Here is a 13,843-nt window from a genome sequence, read left to right on the forward strand (position 1 = left end):
ATTGATGTTGTTGTTAGAAATAAATTTCAGCCTAAACTAATATAACTCTTCAAAACGAATCGATTGAGCCCAACTTTTGGACTTTACTGGTAGCTACGAAAGAGTTCCACTACCCAACTCCTGGCTCCAAGATCAGTTCAATGATAGCAAATTATTGTATTCTCGTGTGGATTTCACGTACTTGCACAATTTCTTATCTCGACTACTATCCTAGTAATGTCTCGCGTACATACGTGTATACGTACCTCGTACGTACGTACAAACCTCGAATGTAATTTGTTTGTATATGTGACGTTCCACAGGAAAAGGTACCTTATGAGGGTTTCTAGTTTCGGAGTTATGAAATGTTTTGTAAAGAGGTGAAAAAATGCTCAATTTTTTTTTATTGTGTGATCTCAAACCTTAATGCGTAACGTTTGTTTACCTATTTTTATTTTTGTTATAAGTTAGTTATAAGCCTAGTAATGTCGTCTCAGAGTTTAGTAAAAAGGTACCTTATGGAAAAAAGGTTGAAAATTTCCAAAAAAACTAGTCAATACGGGAAAAGAAGTTTGGTAGAGAACTGTATTAGCATTCTGCAAAACTAATTTGATAATTTCAGTTCTGGTTGGAGCGCTTAGCAAATATTATAAGTGTTTATAACCGTACATCGACCGACATTATAAATCCAAGTAGCCTGCTATTATACTAAAGTTACTCTCGTCAAGTCTTTCTTAACTAGAATAATCTTCATTTGGTTTGGTCGCATGCAATAAATCAGCCATTGGTTTGCTGGAAAATGCCAATACCCGACGCATTACCTTATGGAATATCTAAGGTCATTGAACCTCAATGCTGCTTGTCTTCAATGGCAACCAAAATATATTATTGATAAGAAATAGACGATTTATACCATCTTTCCCCCAAAATATTATTAGTTTATCCTAACTGTTCCATCATCATCATGCCTCATCATGTAACTTAACCACAAGGTACCTTTTCATTACATACAAATTATTGGTCTTTTTTTAAATTATTATGACGAAGAACCAATTAAATTTGTGGCAGTTTAATGTAAATTAATATTTTCTATTCATAAAAGATAAATGCTTCAATGTGATTGATGTTTTGTAGTGATGTATTATTAGATTTATTTCCATAAGGTACCTTTTCGTAAATGTATGGAGCAAATACTGTTATTATTATGTAAGTTTAAAGTGGCATAAGGGGTTAAATATAGTATTTAGTTGGGGTTTTAGGATTTATTTCATTTGAATGACAGAATTTCTTTCATATGTGCTCAGAAAAATTGATTGTGTGTTACATTAAAATTAAAAATATTCAATTTTCTGATTTTATATGAAAAAATCAGAAAATACATTTTCACCTCTAAATCGGTATTGTTTTTTGCTTAAACTGTCTCTCAGTGTCGTTTTCTAATAGATAAAATTTAAATCTTGAGAGCTCATTGCAATCAATCGTGAAAATGAAATAAAACTTTATTTTCAAGAGACTGGTTAGTATACACATAAATCAGTCGTATCAAAGGTTTCTATTTGCATTACAGAACAGGTCGCAACATTTTTTTAATCTCAGATATATAAGGTATTATTATTTGTAGTCAACTATGTAACTTACTTCAGGAACATAGTTTTTTAGGCGGCTAAACTTAAAACTTCTCTATCGTAAAGTTGCTCATTTCACAACATTATTTTCAAAAAATCATATCTCTGTAACTACGCAACTTAGGAGGTTGATCTTTTGTGTTATCGATAGCTTATTTATTGTAGATTACTGGGGTATGCATAACTCCATACCCGCCATAAGGTACCTTTGACCGTGGGACGTCACATATGTACAAATTAAATTCGAGGTTTGTAGAAATATAACACAGGCACCTTCTGGGCGAGCTCGCTCCATCGTAGGCCACGTCTACGCCTCGGCTAGTCTGTGGCCATGAGTAAGCCCATTCATAATAATAAAAAAAAAAAAAAGAAAGTTCCAAATCGGTGTATTCCAATTTGTCCTCATTCTTGTTTGGAATTCATATGACTGCACCTATTCCCATCTGTGCACGGCGGGGACAAATGAGAATATACCTCCAAATTCGAAAACAAAAGATGCCCTTGGTCTTAGAAAACCATAGTAGGTCAGCATCGTCATTATTTGGGTGAATCAACTATTTCTTGTTGTTATTCTGTCTGTCAATGTGGAATATACAGTTAAACTATTTCGTTCTATTTCCTGGAAGACTAATTATATCAAAGAGTTTGTAGACGTGTAGTATAAGAATTAAGTTTTGACAACCAGGGCACAATGCTACATAGCATAACATAATGCACGGGACCGAATAGTTATAGTTACATCTACTTCAGCTGTCAAATTTGAGACTCGATTTTTTCACCTCTAGCGGCCCACCATACAACGAAAATTGGCAATCGAATTTGAATCAACGGTATTAGAAAATAGAGTTGAAATTGTTTTGTTTTAAAATCGAACGAAACGAAATAAAAGAACCTCTATTCCATTTCATTAAGATTAAAATTTCATTGGAGGTAATTTGTACTAGCATTAGGACATTGAACCCCAAGAGGTTAAATTTTAAACCTCTAACTATAAAAAACTCTTTGCTAGTATCGACGATAGGATATTAGTGGCATCTGCCACAAAATGGATAGGAAGGTATATAAAAATCTTATTGGTATAAAAATCAAAAGTTTTAATGGTATTTTCTGAATCGCACCAAGCTTTCATTTACTTTTTAGTATACAGAATGATTTTGTATAAACTATAATACACTTCGTTCTCGCAATAAGAACACAAATTTTTAATGTGCCATAAGACAGGTGACAACTGCAATTTTGTCTGACTCAATGATCATTTATACTGGATGAATGGCACACTAAGGCGTTTGTAGTTGCTGACTTAACATAACTAAACAAGTATATATCCGGATACTGCTCACAATTATTTCAAATCCAAAATTTGATCACAAAAAAAAAAGATACATATATGAAATACTTTTATACAAATTTGAACATTACTGCATTATACTCATTAGATCTATAAACCTGAGAGACACTACTTGAAGTCAGACAAAATGTTTTTTCTTCCACAATACATACATATAATAATATCACATACTTTTAAATGCATTTTAACAAAAATCATCCGCTATTACTGTCGAGTGTAATTTTTTTCATGATCACTAATTAAGGAGTCAGTAAATAAATAAATTTACTCCACTGGTACAATTGAAAAACCATTATGAGATTTTTAACGGAAGCATAAATTAAACTCCCGATACAATAATAATTTATGGGATTTTTCCTTTGTTTGAAGTTAAATAAACCAATTCTATATTTTAACACTAATTTACACACTAATATTTACATTTTATTTATATGTATATATAAATATGTATAATTATATTGATAGCGATTTCAATAATCCTATCCCTCACATAATCAGCAATTTGATGTATAATTAACTAATAATGGTCACAATAACAACTCTATAGATATTTCCATGTAAATAAACAAGCAGTAGTGTACAGGCCGGCGGCGACGAGCGCCCTGAGTCCTCGTCCCATATTGCACTTGTCGAGCGAGCCGTCTCGCTCGCACCACCCTCCCCCGAGTCTCGCCCTCTCGCTCCGGCCCCTCACTCTCCGCTCCTCGCGACGTCGTTCGACTACGATACCGGTCAACATTACACTAAGAACGCGTCGGGGGCGGCTCGCGAGTGGAGCGACCGTCGTCTCGGCAAGCGACGTTACAATAAATATTTTTCTAAACCGATAATACGAAACGATACACATTAAACTGTCGTATTCTCACTCGCGACGTCGTTTACTCTACCGTATGTACAGGCGACGAGAGTCGGCGCTATCATCGCGGCTCCTCCTTCTTGAGCAGGTCGAGCGGGGCGAGGGGCGCGAGCGGCGGCGCCAGCGGCGGCAGCGGCGCCAGCGACGCGTGCGGGTGCTGGTGCTGGTGCGCGTGCACGGCCGCACCCGGGTGCAGCGGCAGCCCGTGGCCGAGGCCGCGGTGCAGCAGCGGCGCCGCCTTCAGCTGCTGGTGGTGCGCGTACGCGCTCAGCATCTTGTGGCGGTCCTCCTCGGCGCGGATGGCCGCCTCGACGATGGGCGCGAAGCGCATGTGCTGCAGCGGGTCGAAGGCGCGGTAGGGGTCGCCCCAGGGCGGCGGCGGCGGGTAGGCGGGCAGCTGGGGCGGCGGCGGGCGGGGCGGCTCCTTGCGCTCGTCCTTGACGCGCGGCGGCTCGGGCTCCGGGCCGGCGCGGAGGGGCGAGCGGGCGCGCGCGCGCTCCAGCTCGCGCTCGCGGTGCTGCTGCTCGCGCTGCTTGCGGCGCTCGCGCTCCTCGCGGTCGCGGCGCTCGCGGTCGTCGCGCTCGCGCTCGCGGCGCGCGCGCTCGCGCTCCTCGGCGGCGGCGACGGCGGCGGCCGCGGGCCCGCCGGGCGCGGGCGGCCGCGCGCGCCACGCGTCGTGCAGCGGCGCGCCGAGCGGCCCGTGGTGCACGCCGTGCAGCGAGGACGACAGCGCGAGGTCGCGCCCGTACAGCCCGAAGGCGGCGGGGGCGCCGGGAAACGCGCCGGCGCCGTAGCGTCCGAACGGCGATATCCCTGAAACGCGCAAACCTCGGTCAGTGGGCGGCGCGAGAGCGGCGGCCAGCGAGACGGGCGGGTATCGGACGCTACCTAGGTGCGGGTGGTGCGGCAGGTAGGGCGCGGTCAGTTCGTAGGGCGACCGGTAGGCGGGCGGCGGCGGCGCGGGCGCGGGGAAGGCGCGCAGCTTGTCCTTGTCGGCGGCGGCGGCGGCGGCGACGCCCGGGGCGGTCGGCGCGGCGCCGCCCGTCTTCTCCTTCTGCTGGTGGTTGTATATCTCCCACGCGATCCGCACGTGCATGGCGTTCCATTTGCCGGTTTTCTGCAAACGCAAAATGGCGCCTATTAAAACTATGCGTCGAGGGGGTTGCACTCGAGATATAAAAATAGTGAAACATAAAGAATGATAGTAATGAAATTAGGCATGCGAAGTAATGAAGTGGCAAGTGGAAACCTACCGCGACGGCGGGGCGAGGTGGTGGTTTAGTGGCGGGGTCGCTCGCGGCCGACACTACGGGCTGTTAAAATGAGGCGAGGCAGGGTTAATGATCGTAAAGCAACATAAACAACATAAGCAGAAAGGTAGATAAAGAAATTTTCGTGTAATAATGATAATATAGGCATTAGGTATGCAAGATTTGAAGTAATGTTTCGTTGACGTGGATTTGACTAACAATTTTATTTTGTGATCCGTATCACAAAATGCTTTAATATGTACACCCACAATTAAAACAAATCACCTGTGTATAAAGTGACCCATTTTCATAGGTCTTGAAAGAGAACTAGAGACAAAATGACCGATGTACCAAGAGACAATTGTTCGGCGAATCCACGCTTAGAAGCATTAAATAAAGTGTCATTAAAGGACTAAATCATCAAGCTCAATTACAGCTTAGTAACAAACGTAAAATCAATAGGATTTGTTTAAGAATATGTTGGCATTGCTGGCCCATCTACTAAGGGCCAGTTGCACCAACCACATTTGACAGACTGATCAACGTCAGCCGGCGCGCCCCGGCACTTTACTATGAAACTTACCATTAAAAATTTAGCGAACTCTTTAACAATACGAACAGTTTGGTGCAACCGACCCTAAGGGCCAGTTGCATCAACCACATTTGACAGACTGATCAACGTCAGCCGGCGCGCCCCGGCGCTTTACTATGAAACTTTCCATACATCAAAATTTAGCGAACTCTTTAACGATACGAATAGTTTGGTGCAACCGACCCTAAGGGCCAGTTGCACCAACCACATTTGACAGACTGATCAACGTCAGCCGGCGCGCCCCGGCGCTTTACTATGAAACTTTCCATACATCAAAATTTAGCGAACTCTTTAACGATACGAATAGTTTGGTGCAACCGACCCTAAGGGCCAGTTGCACCAACCACATTTGACAGACTGATCAACGTCAGCCGGCGCGCCCCGGCGCTTTACTATGAAACTTTCCATACATCAAAATTTAGCGAACTCTTTAACGATACGAACAGTCGAACAGTTTGGTGCAACCGACCCTAAGTATCCAAACGTTTAACAAAAACCACGAGATTGAAATAATATCAGTTTCAATTGCATATTGGAACGTGATGCAGGTATTATTATATTTGATCAAGCGGGTGATTCTTACGACGAGGGGTAACACCATGAATTTCTAGGTATTTTAAATCAGTGTAATTTCTTTACCAACCGCCAGAGATAATTAAGTCGAAGACTTTTATGGCGTTATTCATAAGCGCGTTACTGGTCTGATTAAGTTATGGATCGTTTGTTTTTTCCTGTCATTTTGACATGTTTTTATAAGAAAGGGATAAAACATAATTTAACTAAATCGGGCCCGTAAAGTTTTATGAATAAGGGGGTTAGAAGGTATCGGCCTTACTCGTCCCTCGATCTTGCTCGACGCACAGTATCGATTCCGACCGCGAAAATGGCTCGACATTTGATGGTCGGGTCGGTGTCGGCCATAGACTAGGAATCCTCTAGACGGAGCGGAGTTTAGAGCAATTATTTCCAGAAACCGATGCTGCCAAAAATACTGGTGTGCGGTGGACGAGGTGAGCGAGTCCCGTGCCGTAATTTTCACTTTAGACTCGAAAATGGAGTAAAACTTCCGTGTATCTGTGGCAGAGGGGGTAGCGCTACTATGCTCAGTCTGGAGGATGTCTTGTCTGTGGTGTGGGTGGAGGTCGTCGATTGTAGTGTGGTGACAGTGTCGGGTGTGTGTTACCTTGGGCGCGTAGGCGGCGAGCGGCGCGGGCTGCGGCGCGGGCGGGTAGGGCGCGGGCGGCAGCAGCGACGACGAGTACGGGTAGCCCAGCCCCAGCCCGCCGCGGTACAGCGAGCTCATCTTGCTCACGTCCTTGAACTGAAACGGGAACGGACACGGTTTAATTAAGGTGCTTTGGGGATAATTTGAAAAGAGTGGTGACATTAATCTTCCGTGATTCCGAATAAAGGTACAAGGTGGAACCCGGCGACTGCAGACGTCGCCGCGTCATGACATTTCTATGTATTTCTATGAAGTACCATTCGAACTCGGCGACAGGAAGCCAGCTACACGACGTCGCCGAGCCCAGTCGGCCTAGCTGGCCGACCGGGCTGGACTGGGCCGAACGAATTAAACGAGGGCGCCACTTTCTACGTAACTGTCACATTTTTGACGTAAAATTCTTAAACATGGCAACAATTTAGTATGGAATGTTATTAGATCCATTTTATATAATTTCTACTATTTTATGTCCCACTATAGAGATAAAGATAAAAATGTTTATTATTCAAGTAGGCATACTACAATGCGCTTATGAACGGGGAATAAAACTACACCGGCTCCAACCCTACACGTCTGCCTCGAGAAGATTGAAGTCCTCCCCTCAATTGGAGGAGGGTATCCCAATATGGGACCGGCAACAAACTCGGCTATAGTGTAAGTAGGTGCACTGACCAGCGAGTGGGGATGCAGCAGCTGGTGCGGGTGGTGGTGCGGGTGCTGGTGCACGTGCGTGTGCTGGTGCTGGTGGTGGTGCATCTCCGTGCGCGCGCCCGCCGCGCCCACCGCGCCCGCCGCCGCCAGGAACCGGTTATCCAGCTCGCGCCGTAGGAGATCTGCCGAAGGACCTGAAATACATCAATAAATAACACTTTATCGTCTTGCACTTTACATACAAATAAGAATGAAGAAGTGACCGACGCCTCCAGTGCCCAGAGCTGGGTATTTGAATCTTTTGCATTTGCGGCAGAAGCCATAACCAAACAGACTACCCGGATCACAGGTGACTGGGTGCCTACCGGTGGGACCGGCCGGCGAGTGGCCGGCTGTATGACATTGGTTAGTTCCCAGCCCCGGAGGCCTTAGTGACCAAGTTTTGGTCCCTTTTTATTTCGTATACGACATCTATTTAATTTATAGTCATCTATTTGTGTCATTTCATCAACTTAAAACACAGTTACCTATAGTTTGGCCCAGGACTAACTATCTATCCAGTTAGTCCAACGCAATAAAAGAGAGTAATATAGATATGGTATAGAATAGAATGTGTACTGACTGGTCTGGAAGAGCGACTCTGCCGAGAAGGGGTTGGGGTTGGGCGGCGCGAGCGGCGCGCCGAACAGCGGCGGCGCCGGCGCGAACCCGCGCTCCGCCCTGCTGGAAACGTAAACCATCATTACACTGTACATTATAACCCCCGGAGGACGGAGGACGGAGGGGTGCTGACCTGCAGCGAATGTGGCCGCACATTTGCTGCAAAGATTGGCTACGTCAGTCACCTGAGAGCGCACCAGCGACGTACAGCAGCATAGTCGCTGTAGCCGAAAACGGCTAGGAGGAGATGATGATGATAACCCCCTTAGGGACGGTTGCACCAAACTGTTTGTCATCGTCAAAGAGTCCGCTAAATTTTATAGTATGGAAAGTTTCATAGTAAACCGCTGCTGTGCGCCGGATGACGTTGAACAGTCTATCAAGTGCGGATGGTGCAACTGGCGGTTATTCATAAACGTTTACTAAAGTTGACAAACCGATAATAATCATTTGTCCCTTTCCAACGTATTGGTATGATGGAAAGGGACAAACGATTATTATCGGCTAGCTAACTTTAGTAAACGTTTATGAATAAGGGGGTTATACGACAATAAAGGTACAAGTTGGAACCTGGCGACGAGTCGCGACTGCAGATCAGCATTGCCTCTCTCACTCTCACTCGGAACCAACTGCATAAATGGCGCTACCGTTTGCAGACGGGGTCGAAATTTTAACACGGCGACATGACGGGTTCCAACTCGTACCTTAACAATGTTGTCAACATCACATCTTAGTGTATGTGCTAGCGTCCCATTAGCATCTGCATCTTTAGTTTCCTAGGACAGCGTGCCGTCATATAGCGGCCGTCTCCATACAAATACTACGACATCCATATTTAGCCGTAATATTTAGTATGGTGACGGCCGCTATATGACGGCACTGCTATCCTAGGAAAACTGATCTTTAGCGAGTAGCGATGGGAGCCTTTTTTCACGAGCGTCTTTCAAAAAAACCCTCGCAAGCAGAAGAAACAGTGATCGGCAACATGCATTTTATTTATCGTTTGGTATTTGGGAAAGAATATAGAATCGGCAGGGTCGTAGTACGGTTCTCGACGGTAACATGTTAGTCGTCGGTAGTGATATATGGTACTCACGTGACCCCCCAGTGCGCGGGCGGCTTGGCGCTGGAGCTGATGCTGGGCACGGTGGGCACGGGCGCCAGCGACTGCTGCAGGTGCGCGGGCGCGCCCGGCGCCGGCGTGGGCGTCGGCGCGGCCAGCGGCGCGCCCAGCCCGGCCAGGCTGCCCAGCGGGGCCAGCGGCGCCTGCGACCACAGATTATACGCTTACTTCAACTAAACTCGCTTTCTTCTCTATGGGACGCTGAACTGTCGTATCGGTATCAAAAGAAATAACACCCATAGAAGACTATAGGGCCTACGAAGCCCCGATATAGTAGTTTTGCGTTAATTTGATTTCGGACTTCAACTAAGTAACGTAACATGTGGTATTTGCACTTTTATGAGCTCCAAAGTTACTTCAAAAGTACTCACAAGTTAACATAAGCCTATGGACGCCTGCAACTCCAAAGGTGTTACATGCGCTTTGCCGACCCTAACACTCCACACCTTGAGCTCTGCAAACTTACTCAAACACACTGGCACACACACTCTGGCATTTTTATCAAAGTGCGGTCTTGATCTCTAGGCGTATTTGTCGTGATCTCAACTCCTTTGTTAGATTATATATTTAATAATTAACATGAGTGGAAGAAGAGGGGGAGGCCTTTGCCCAGCAGCGGGACACAATAGGCTCGCAAGAATATTAACACTGACCGCGAGAGGTGTAGCGAGCGGGGTCGCGAGCGGTGTAGCCAGAGGCGCGGGGAGGGGTGCGCCGATCGTCGGCGCGAGCGGCGCGCTGCTCGCCGACGCGGGCGTACTGCGCGACAAACTGCTGATGTTGCTGCTGAAATCAAACCAGACAGGTCTTAGAATTATGTCTTAGTTGTGCCTAAGGGTGGAAGTTATCCCATCTGTCCAATGTATTGGTCCAATGTCATTGCGTCTCACTGTCATTTAGCAAAATGTGAGAAAAAATACACATTGGACAAAGAAATTGGATATATGGAATACCACCCTAACGAAAGTAAATTGATAGTAAGTCTGCGGACAAAGAAAATATGTATTTATTTTGGGAATCGCAATTTGAACCTAGTACTTGCAGGAAAAGCCTTTGGCACCCTTGTCACAAATGGTTAGTGCCTAAAACTTTTCCGTTTCTGAATCGGGTGTTTTCTAGACGAGTAAGTATGGCGCGAAGCGCTCTTCGGGCCTAGAGTGTGTGACTATATACTACGGCGTTTTGACGGAAATGTCGATGCAGATATCATTAACCAAAAATAAAGGAATATACCTAAAGCTTTCCCGTTCCCGGTTGGGACTGTGTCCTCTGGGCGAGTAGGAGTGTGGCGCGTGTGGAGGTATCGAGCCGGCGGCGCCCGTCGAGCCAGGCGTGTGCGGTCGAACGCCTTTCGGCGTCTTTGGCGCGACCAGTGGTGACGCTGATAGACTTGTGCGCTGGAAATAATAACAAATGCATGATTTAAAAACATTGTATAACATAATGTAAATTGCTGCTTGAAGCATAACTGCAATACATGCGAATAAGGAACATATTCTTAAAAAAAATCCGTTAACTTCTTTCGGTCTGAAGTTTTGAGAACTGAATTATCGATCGGGGCTATTTTTTCGCGAGCAAGCCTTGAAACTAAGTTTTTTCTTGATCAAAGAACTAACCGTGTCCGCTGAGTTTCTAGGAGACGCAGCAGCGGGCGGTAGATACGGGCTGTGTTGTAGCGTCGTGGCGTACGGCGCGTACAGCGGCGGGAACGTCGCCCCGGAGTACACGGCCGGCGGTGGGAACCCGTTGGATGAGAGCGCCGAGCTCACGACCGCCTCGCTTCTGGCCGCTTCGCTCGTAGGTTGCCGCGAGTCTATCACTGGCGGTAGGGAATGACTGCTTGTCGTGACGACTGTCGGCGCCCCGCTCGACACGGGCAACGCGTCCACGTGATTGTGCTGGGGCTGGTGAAGAGTCACCGGAGGAATAATTGGAGCCGGGTGAGGAGGTAGACTGAGACTCGGATGCTTCAAATTTGGTGTAAAACTTGATATAGAACTGGCAGTTGTTGAAGGAATAGATAATGGAGGCCCAATGTGATTCGGAGTAGACGTCGCTAAAGAGTTAGAATTACTCGAGGGGAGGTGATTCACGTGACTGACAATGGAATGGCTGTTTATGGGATGACTTAAAGGTGTGGCAGTCGGTTGGCTGGCTACTGAGGATTGGACATGATTCGATGACACGTGATTAGGCACGGTGAAGGGAGCGAGATGGGGAGGCCGACTCGTATATACCGATTGTACGGAATGTTTTTGTAAACTTGATTGACTCTGAAACGGTATCGAATGGCCGTGAATACTGGAACTTAAACTCGAGTTTATATGACTAGACCCGATTGACGGGGCGGGGTAAGGGCGAGAGGCGGGCGCGGCCGGAGAGAGCGGCCGCGCGGCCAGGGGTTGACTATTCGGAAGACAGCTCGGCGTGGACGACGCGACCGAGTGCGGCGGCGGCGGCGCCACGCCGTTCACTCGGCTCGGGAACGAGATAGGAACGGAGGGATGAGTCGGAGCGGCGGCCGGGGCGTTCCGGACGTCGTGCCCCGGCATCACCGGGTGAGGCTGCGAGTGCGACACGCGGCTCGGGAGACTAGGGTGCGGCGGCGGCGCGGCGGCCGGGGCCAGGTGCGGCGGGCGCGGCGCGTGCGGCGCGTGGTGCGCGTGCAGGTCCAGCGGCGCGGCGGGCGGCTCGCCGGGCTCGGTCCGCGTCTCGTGGTTGGTGTGCCGGAAGTCGGGCAGCGCGGGCGCCGCGTGCGCCTGGTAGGCAGTGTGCGAGGGGAAGAGCGGCGAGGGCGCCGGCGGGGCCGGGGGCGCCGGCGTGGGGCTGTCGGCGGCGGCGCGCGCGCCCGGCTGCAGCTTGTTGTTGCTCGCGGGCCGCTCGGGGGTGTCGGGCCCGGCGGCGCCCACGGGCCGCGCGGGGATCTGCGTGGCGGCGTGGCCGTCGAGGGCGGGGATGTGCGCGCCGTTGGGCCGGTGCGGCGTGTCGGCGCGGAAGGGCGGCGGCGGCAGCGCGGGCGGCGGCAGGGCGGCGGGCGCGGGCGAGGGCGCGGGTTGCGGCAGCGGCGCGGGCGCGGGGCTGGCGCTGCCGCCGACGGGCGCCCGCGACAGCGCGAGTGCGCCGCCGCTGCCGCCGCGCGCGACCAGCTCGTTTTTGGCGCCGCCGCCCGCCCCTGCCGCGCCCGCGACACCGCCCGCGCCCGTTACCCGGAACAGAGAGCTAGCGTCCGATACCTGAAAAGTATTAGGGTAATCATAATTATCTTCAAGCTTGCCAAGCACTCATAACGAGATCAGTGCTAGGCTATCACCATACTAGTAATTTTTTATTTTATTTTGGTATTATGTGTTTGTTTTTTCAACTATTTCTAAATAGAGGGCAGATATCGAAAATGTAAATAGTGTGCGTATAATATATATACTCACATCTTCCATTGACGCATCATGATATCGTGGTGAGACATTTCTACTATTGTCTGGGCTCGCCTGTAACAAAAGAAATACAGATGAGTCAAGGCTCAGACGGTAGAAAGTGTTTCTTAAACAGTATTTCAACACAGCCTACGTTCGAGTGAAAGCTAAAATTCAGCACTGGTCGCATCATTCATATGTCGGGGCAGCGATGCTGGCCTGTTATTCCCACAGCCTATAGAATGCATTGCAAGTATTAGGCGAACCAATACAATTATAGCCTCTTGGTCTGCGATAACGCTTAGTTTCTAGATTGATCTCGAGGTTTCAATTATGTTGGTCCTCTTTGACTTAATGCTCGAACATTCTTAGTAATACATGGCCTGGTTTGTATGCAGACACCGAGCAGCGCGTGAGTGGATATTAGTATTCCGCCTATGTCTGTTGCTCTAAAACAATCGCCGCCCACAGGGTTTTTTGTGCCCGATGGACAAATACAATCACGTCTGACACATAAAACAATGTTAATAGGAATTACAAGCAAAGATTGAATAGTAACAACTTGTTAATATCACTAACAGATCTTGCATCAGCAACATTACCATCACGGTTTTATTTATTGTTAAAACAAATTTAACTTCAGTATGGTAGGTATATTCAGAGATCAATCATCATTACCATCAACATCTCCATTTCCATCGTACTGTCAATTAATATTAACATCGATGACTTTTACGAGTGTTTTAATTAACGCCAAAAAAAGGGAAACAACAGCGAAGTACGGGAATAAAATGTACATTCAAAGAGGCGAAGAGTATGCGTTTTGTTTTAAAAGATAGACTGCAAACTCAAGGGGGAATGGAAAGTAATTACTTGGGGATATTTACGATCGAGTCAGAGCAGGGCTCAATAAAACTAGTCGGGTAACCGCCGGGCGGCCATTTACGACCAGGGTAATTTAAGTAGCCGTGTTTCTACGCTTTGTTTTGTTACCTAGGTAGTAGGTACGTACACCTGATTTAACAATGGCCGTTTTATTTGCGAACAGGCTCTAAACGTTGAGCAACGCTGTGAAGAAACTGAATATTACAACGTAACGCTAGTTAGCGGATTCTGTGTGTCGA

General features: G+C 47.7%; 1 protein-coding gene across 9 annotated transcripts in view; it reads right to left on the bottom strand.

Moving 5' to 3' along the window:
• Positions 1 to 2,674: 2,674 nt before the first annotated feature.
• Positions 2,675 to 13,843, bottom strand: part of LOC134670251 (fibrosin-1-like protein) — an 83,424-nt gene continuing 72,255 nt past the window's right edge. For 5 of the 9 annotated variants that reach the window (XM_063527981.1, XM_063527988.1, XM_063527986.1 and 2 more), the window contains 10 exons: positions 12,735 to 12,794; positions 10,926 to 12,542; positions 10,543 to 10,706; positions 9,963 to 10,095; positions 9,283 to 9,452; positions 8,149 to 8,249; positions 7,548 to 7,720; positions 6,834 to 6,971; positions 5,062 to 5,121; positions 2,675 to 4,925 (listed from right to left, as the gene is read on the bottom strand). In XM_063527981.1, coding sequence (XP_063384051.1) covers positions 3,870 to 4,925; positions 5,062 to 5,121; positions 6,834 to 6,971; positions 7,548 to 7,720; positions 8,149 to 8,249; positions 9,283 to 9,452; positions 9,963 to 10,095; positions 10,543 to 10,706; positions 10,926 to 12,542; positions 12,735 to 12,794 — 3,672 coding nt within the window. In that variant the 3' untranslated portion in view covers positions 2,675 to 3,869. The remainder of the gene's footprint in view (positions 4,926 to 5,061; positions 5,122 to 6,833; positions 6,972 to 7,547; positions 7,721 to 8,148; positions 8,250 to 9,282; positions 9,453 to 9,962; positions 10,096 to 10,542; positions 10,707 to 10,925; positions 12,543 to 12,734; positions 12,795 to 13,843) is intronic. The other 4 variants (XM_063527987.1, XM_063527983.1, XM_063527982.1 and 1 more) reach the window with 4 other exon arrangements.

The sequence above is a fragment of the Cydia fagiglandana genome, chromosome 13 (assembly GCF_963556715.1).
Source record: "Cydia fagiglandana chromosome 13, ilCydFagi1.1, whole genome shotgun sequence".
NCBI classification, from domain to species: Eukaryota; Metazoa; Arthropoda; class Insecta; order Lepidoptera; family Tortricidae; genus Cydia; species Cydia fagiglandana.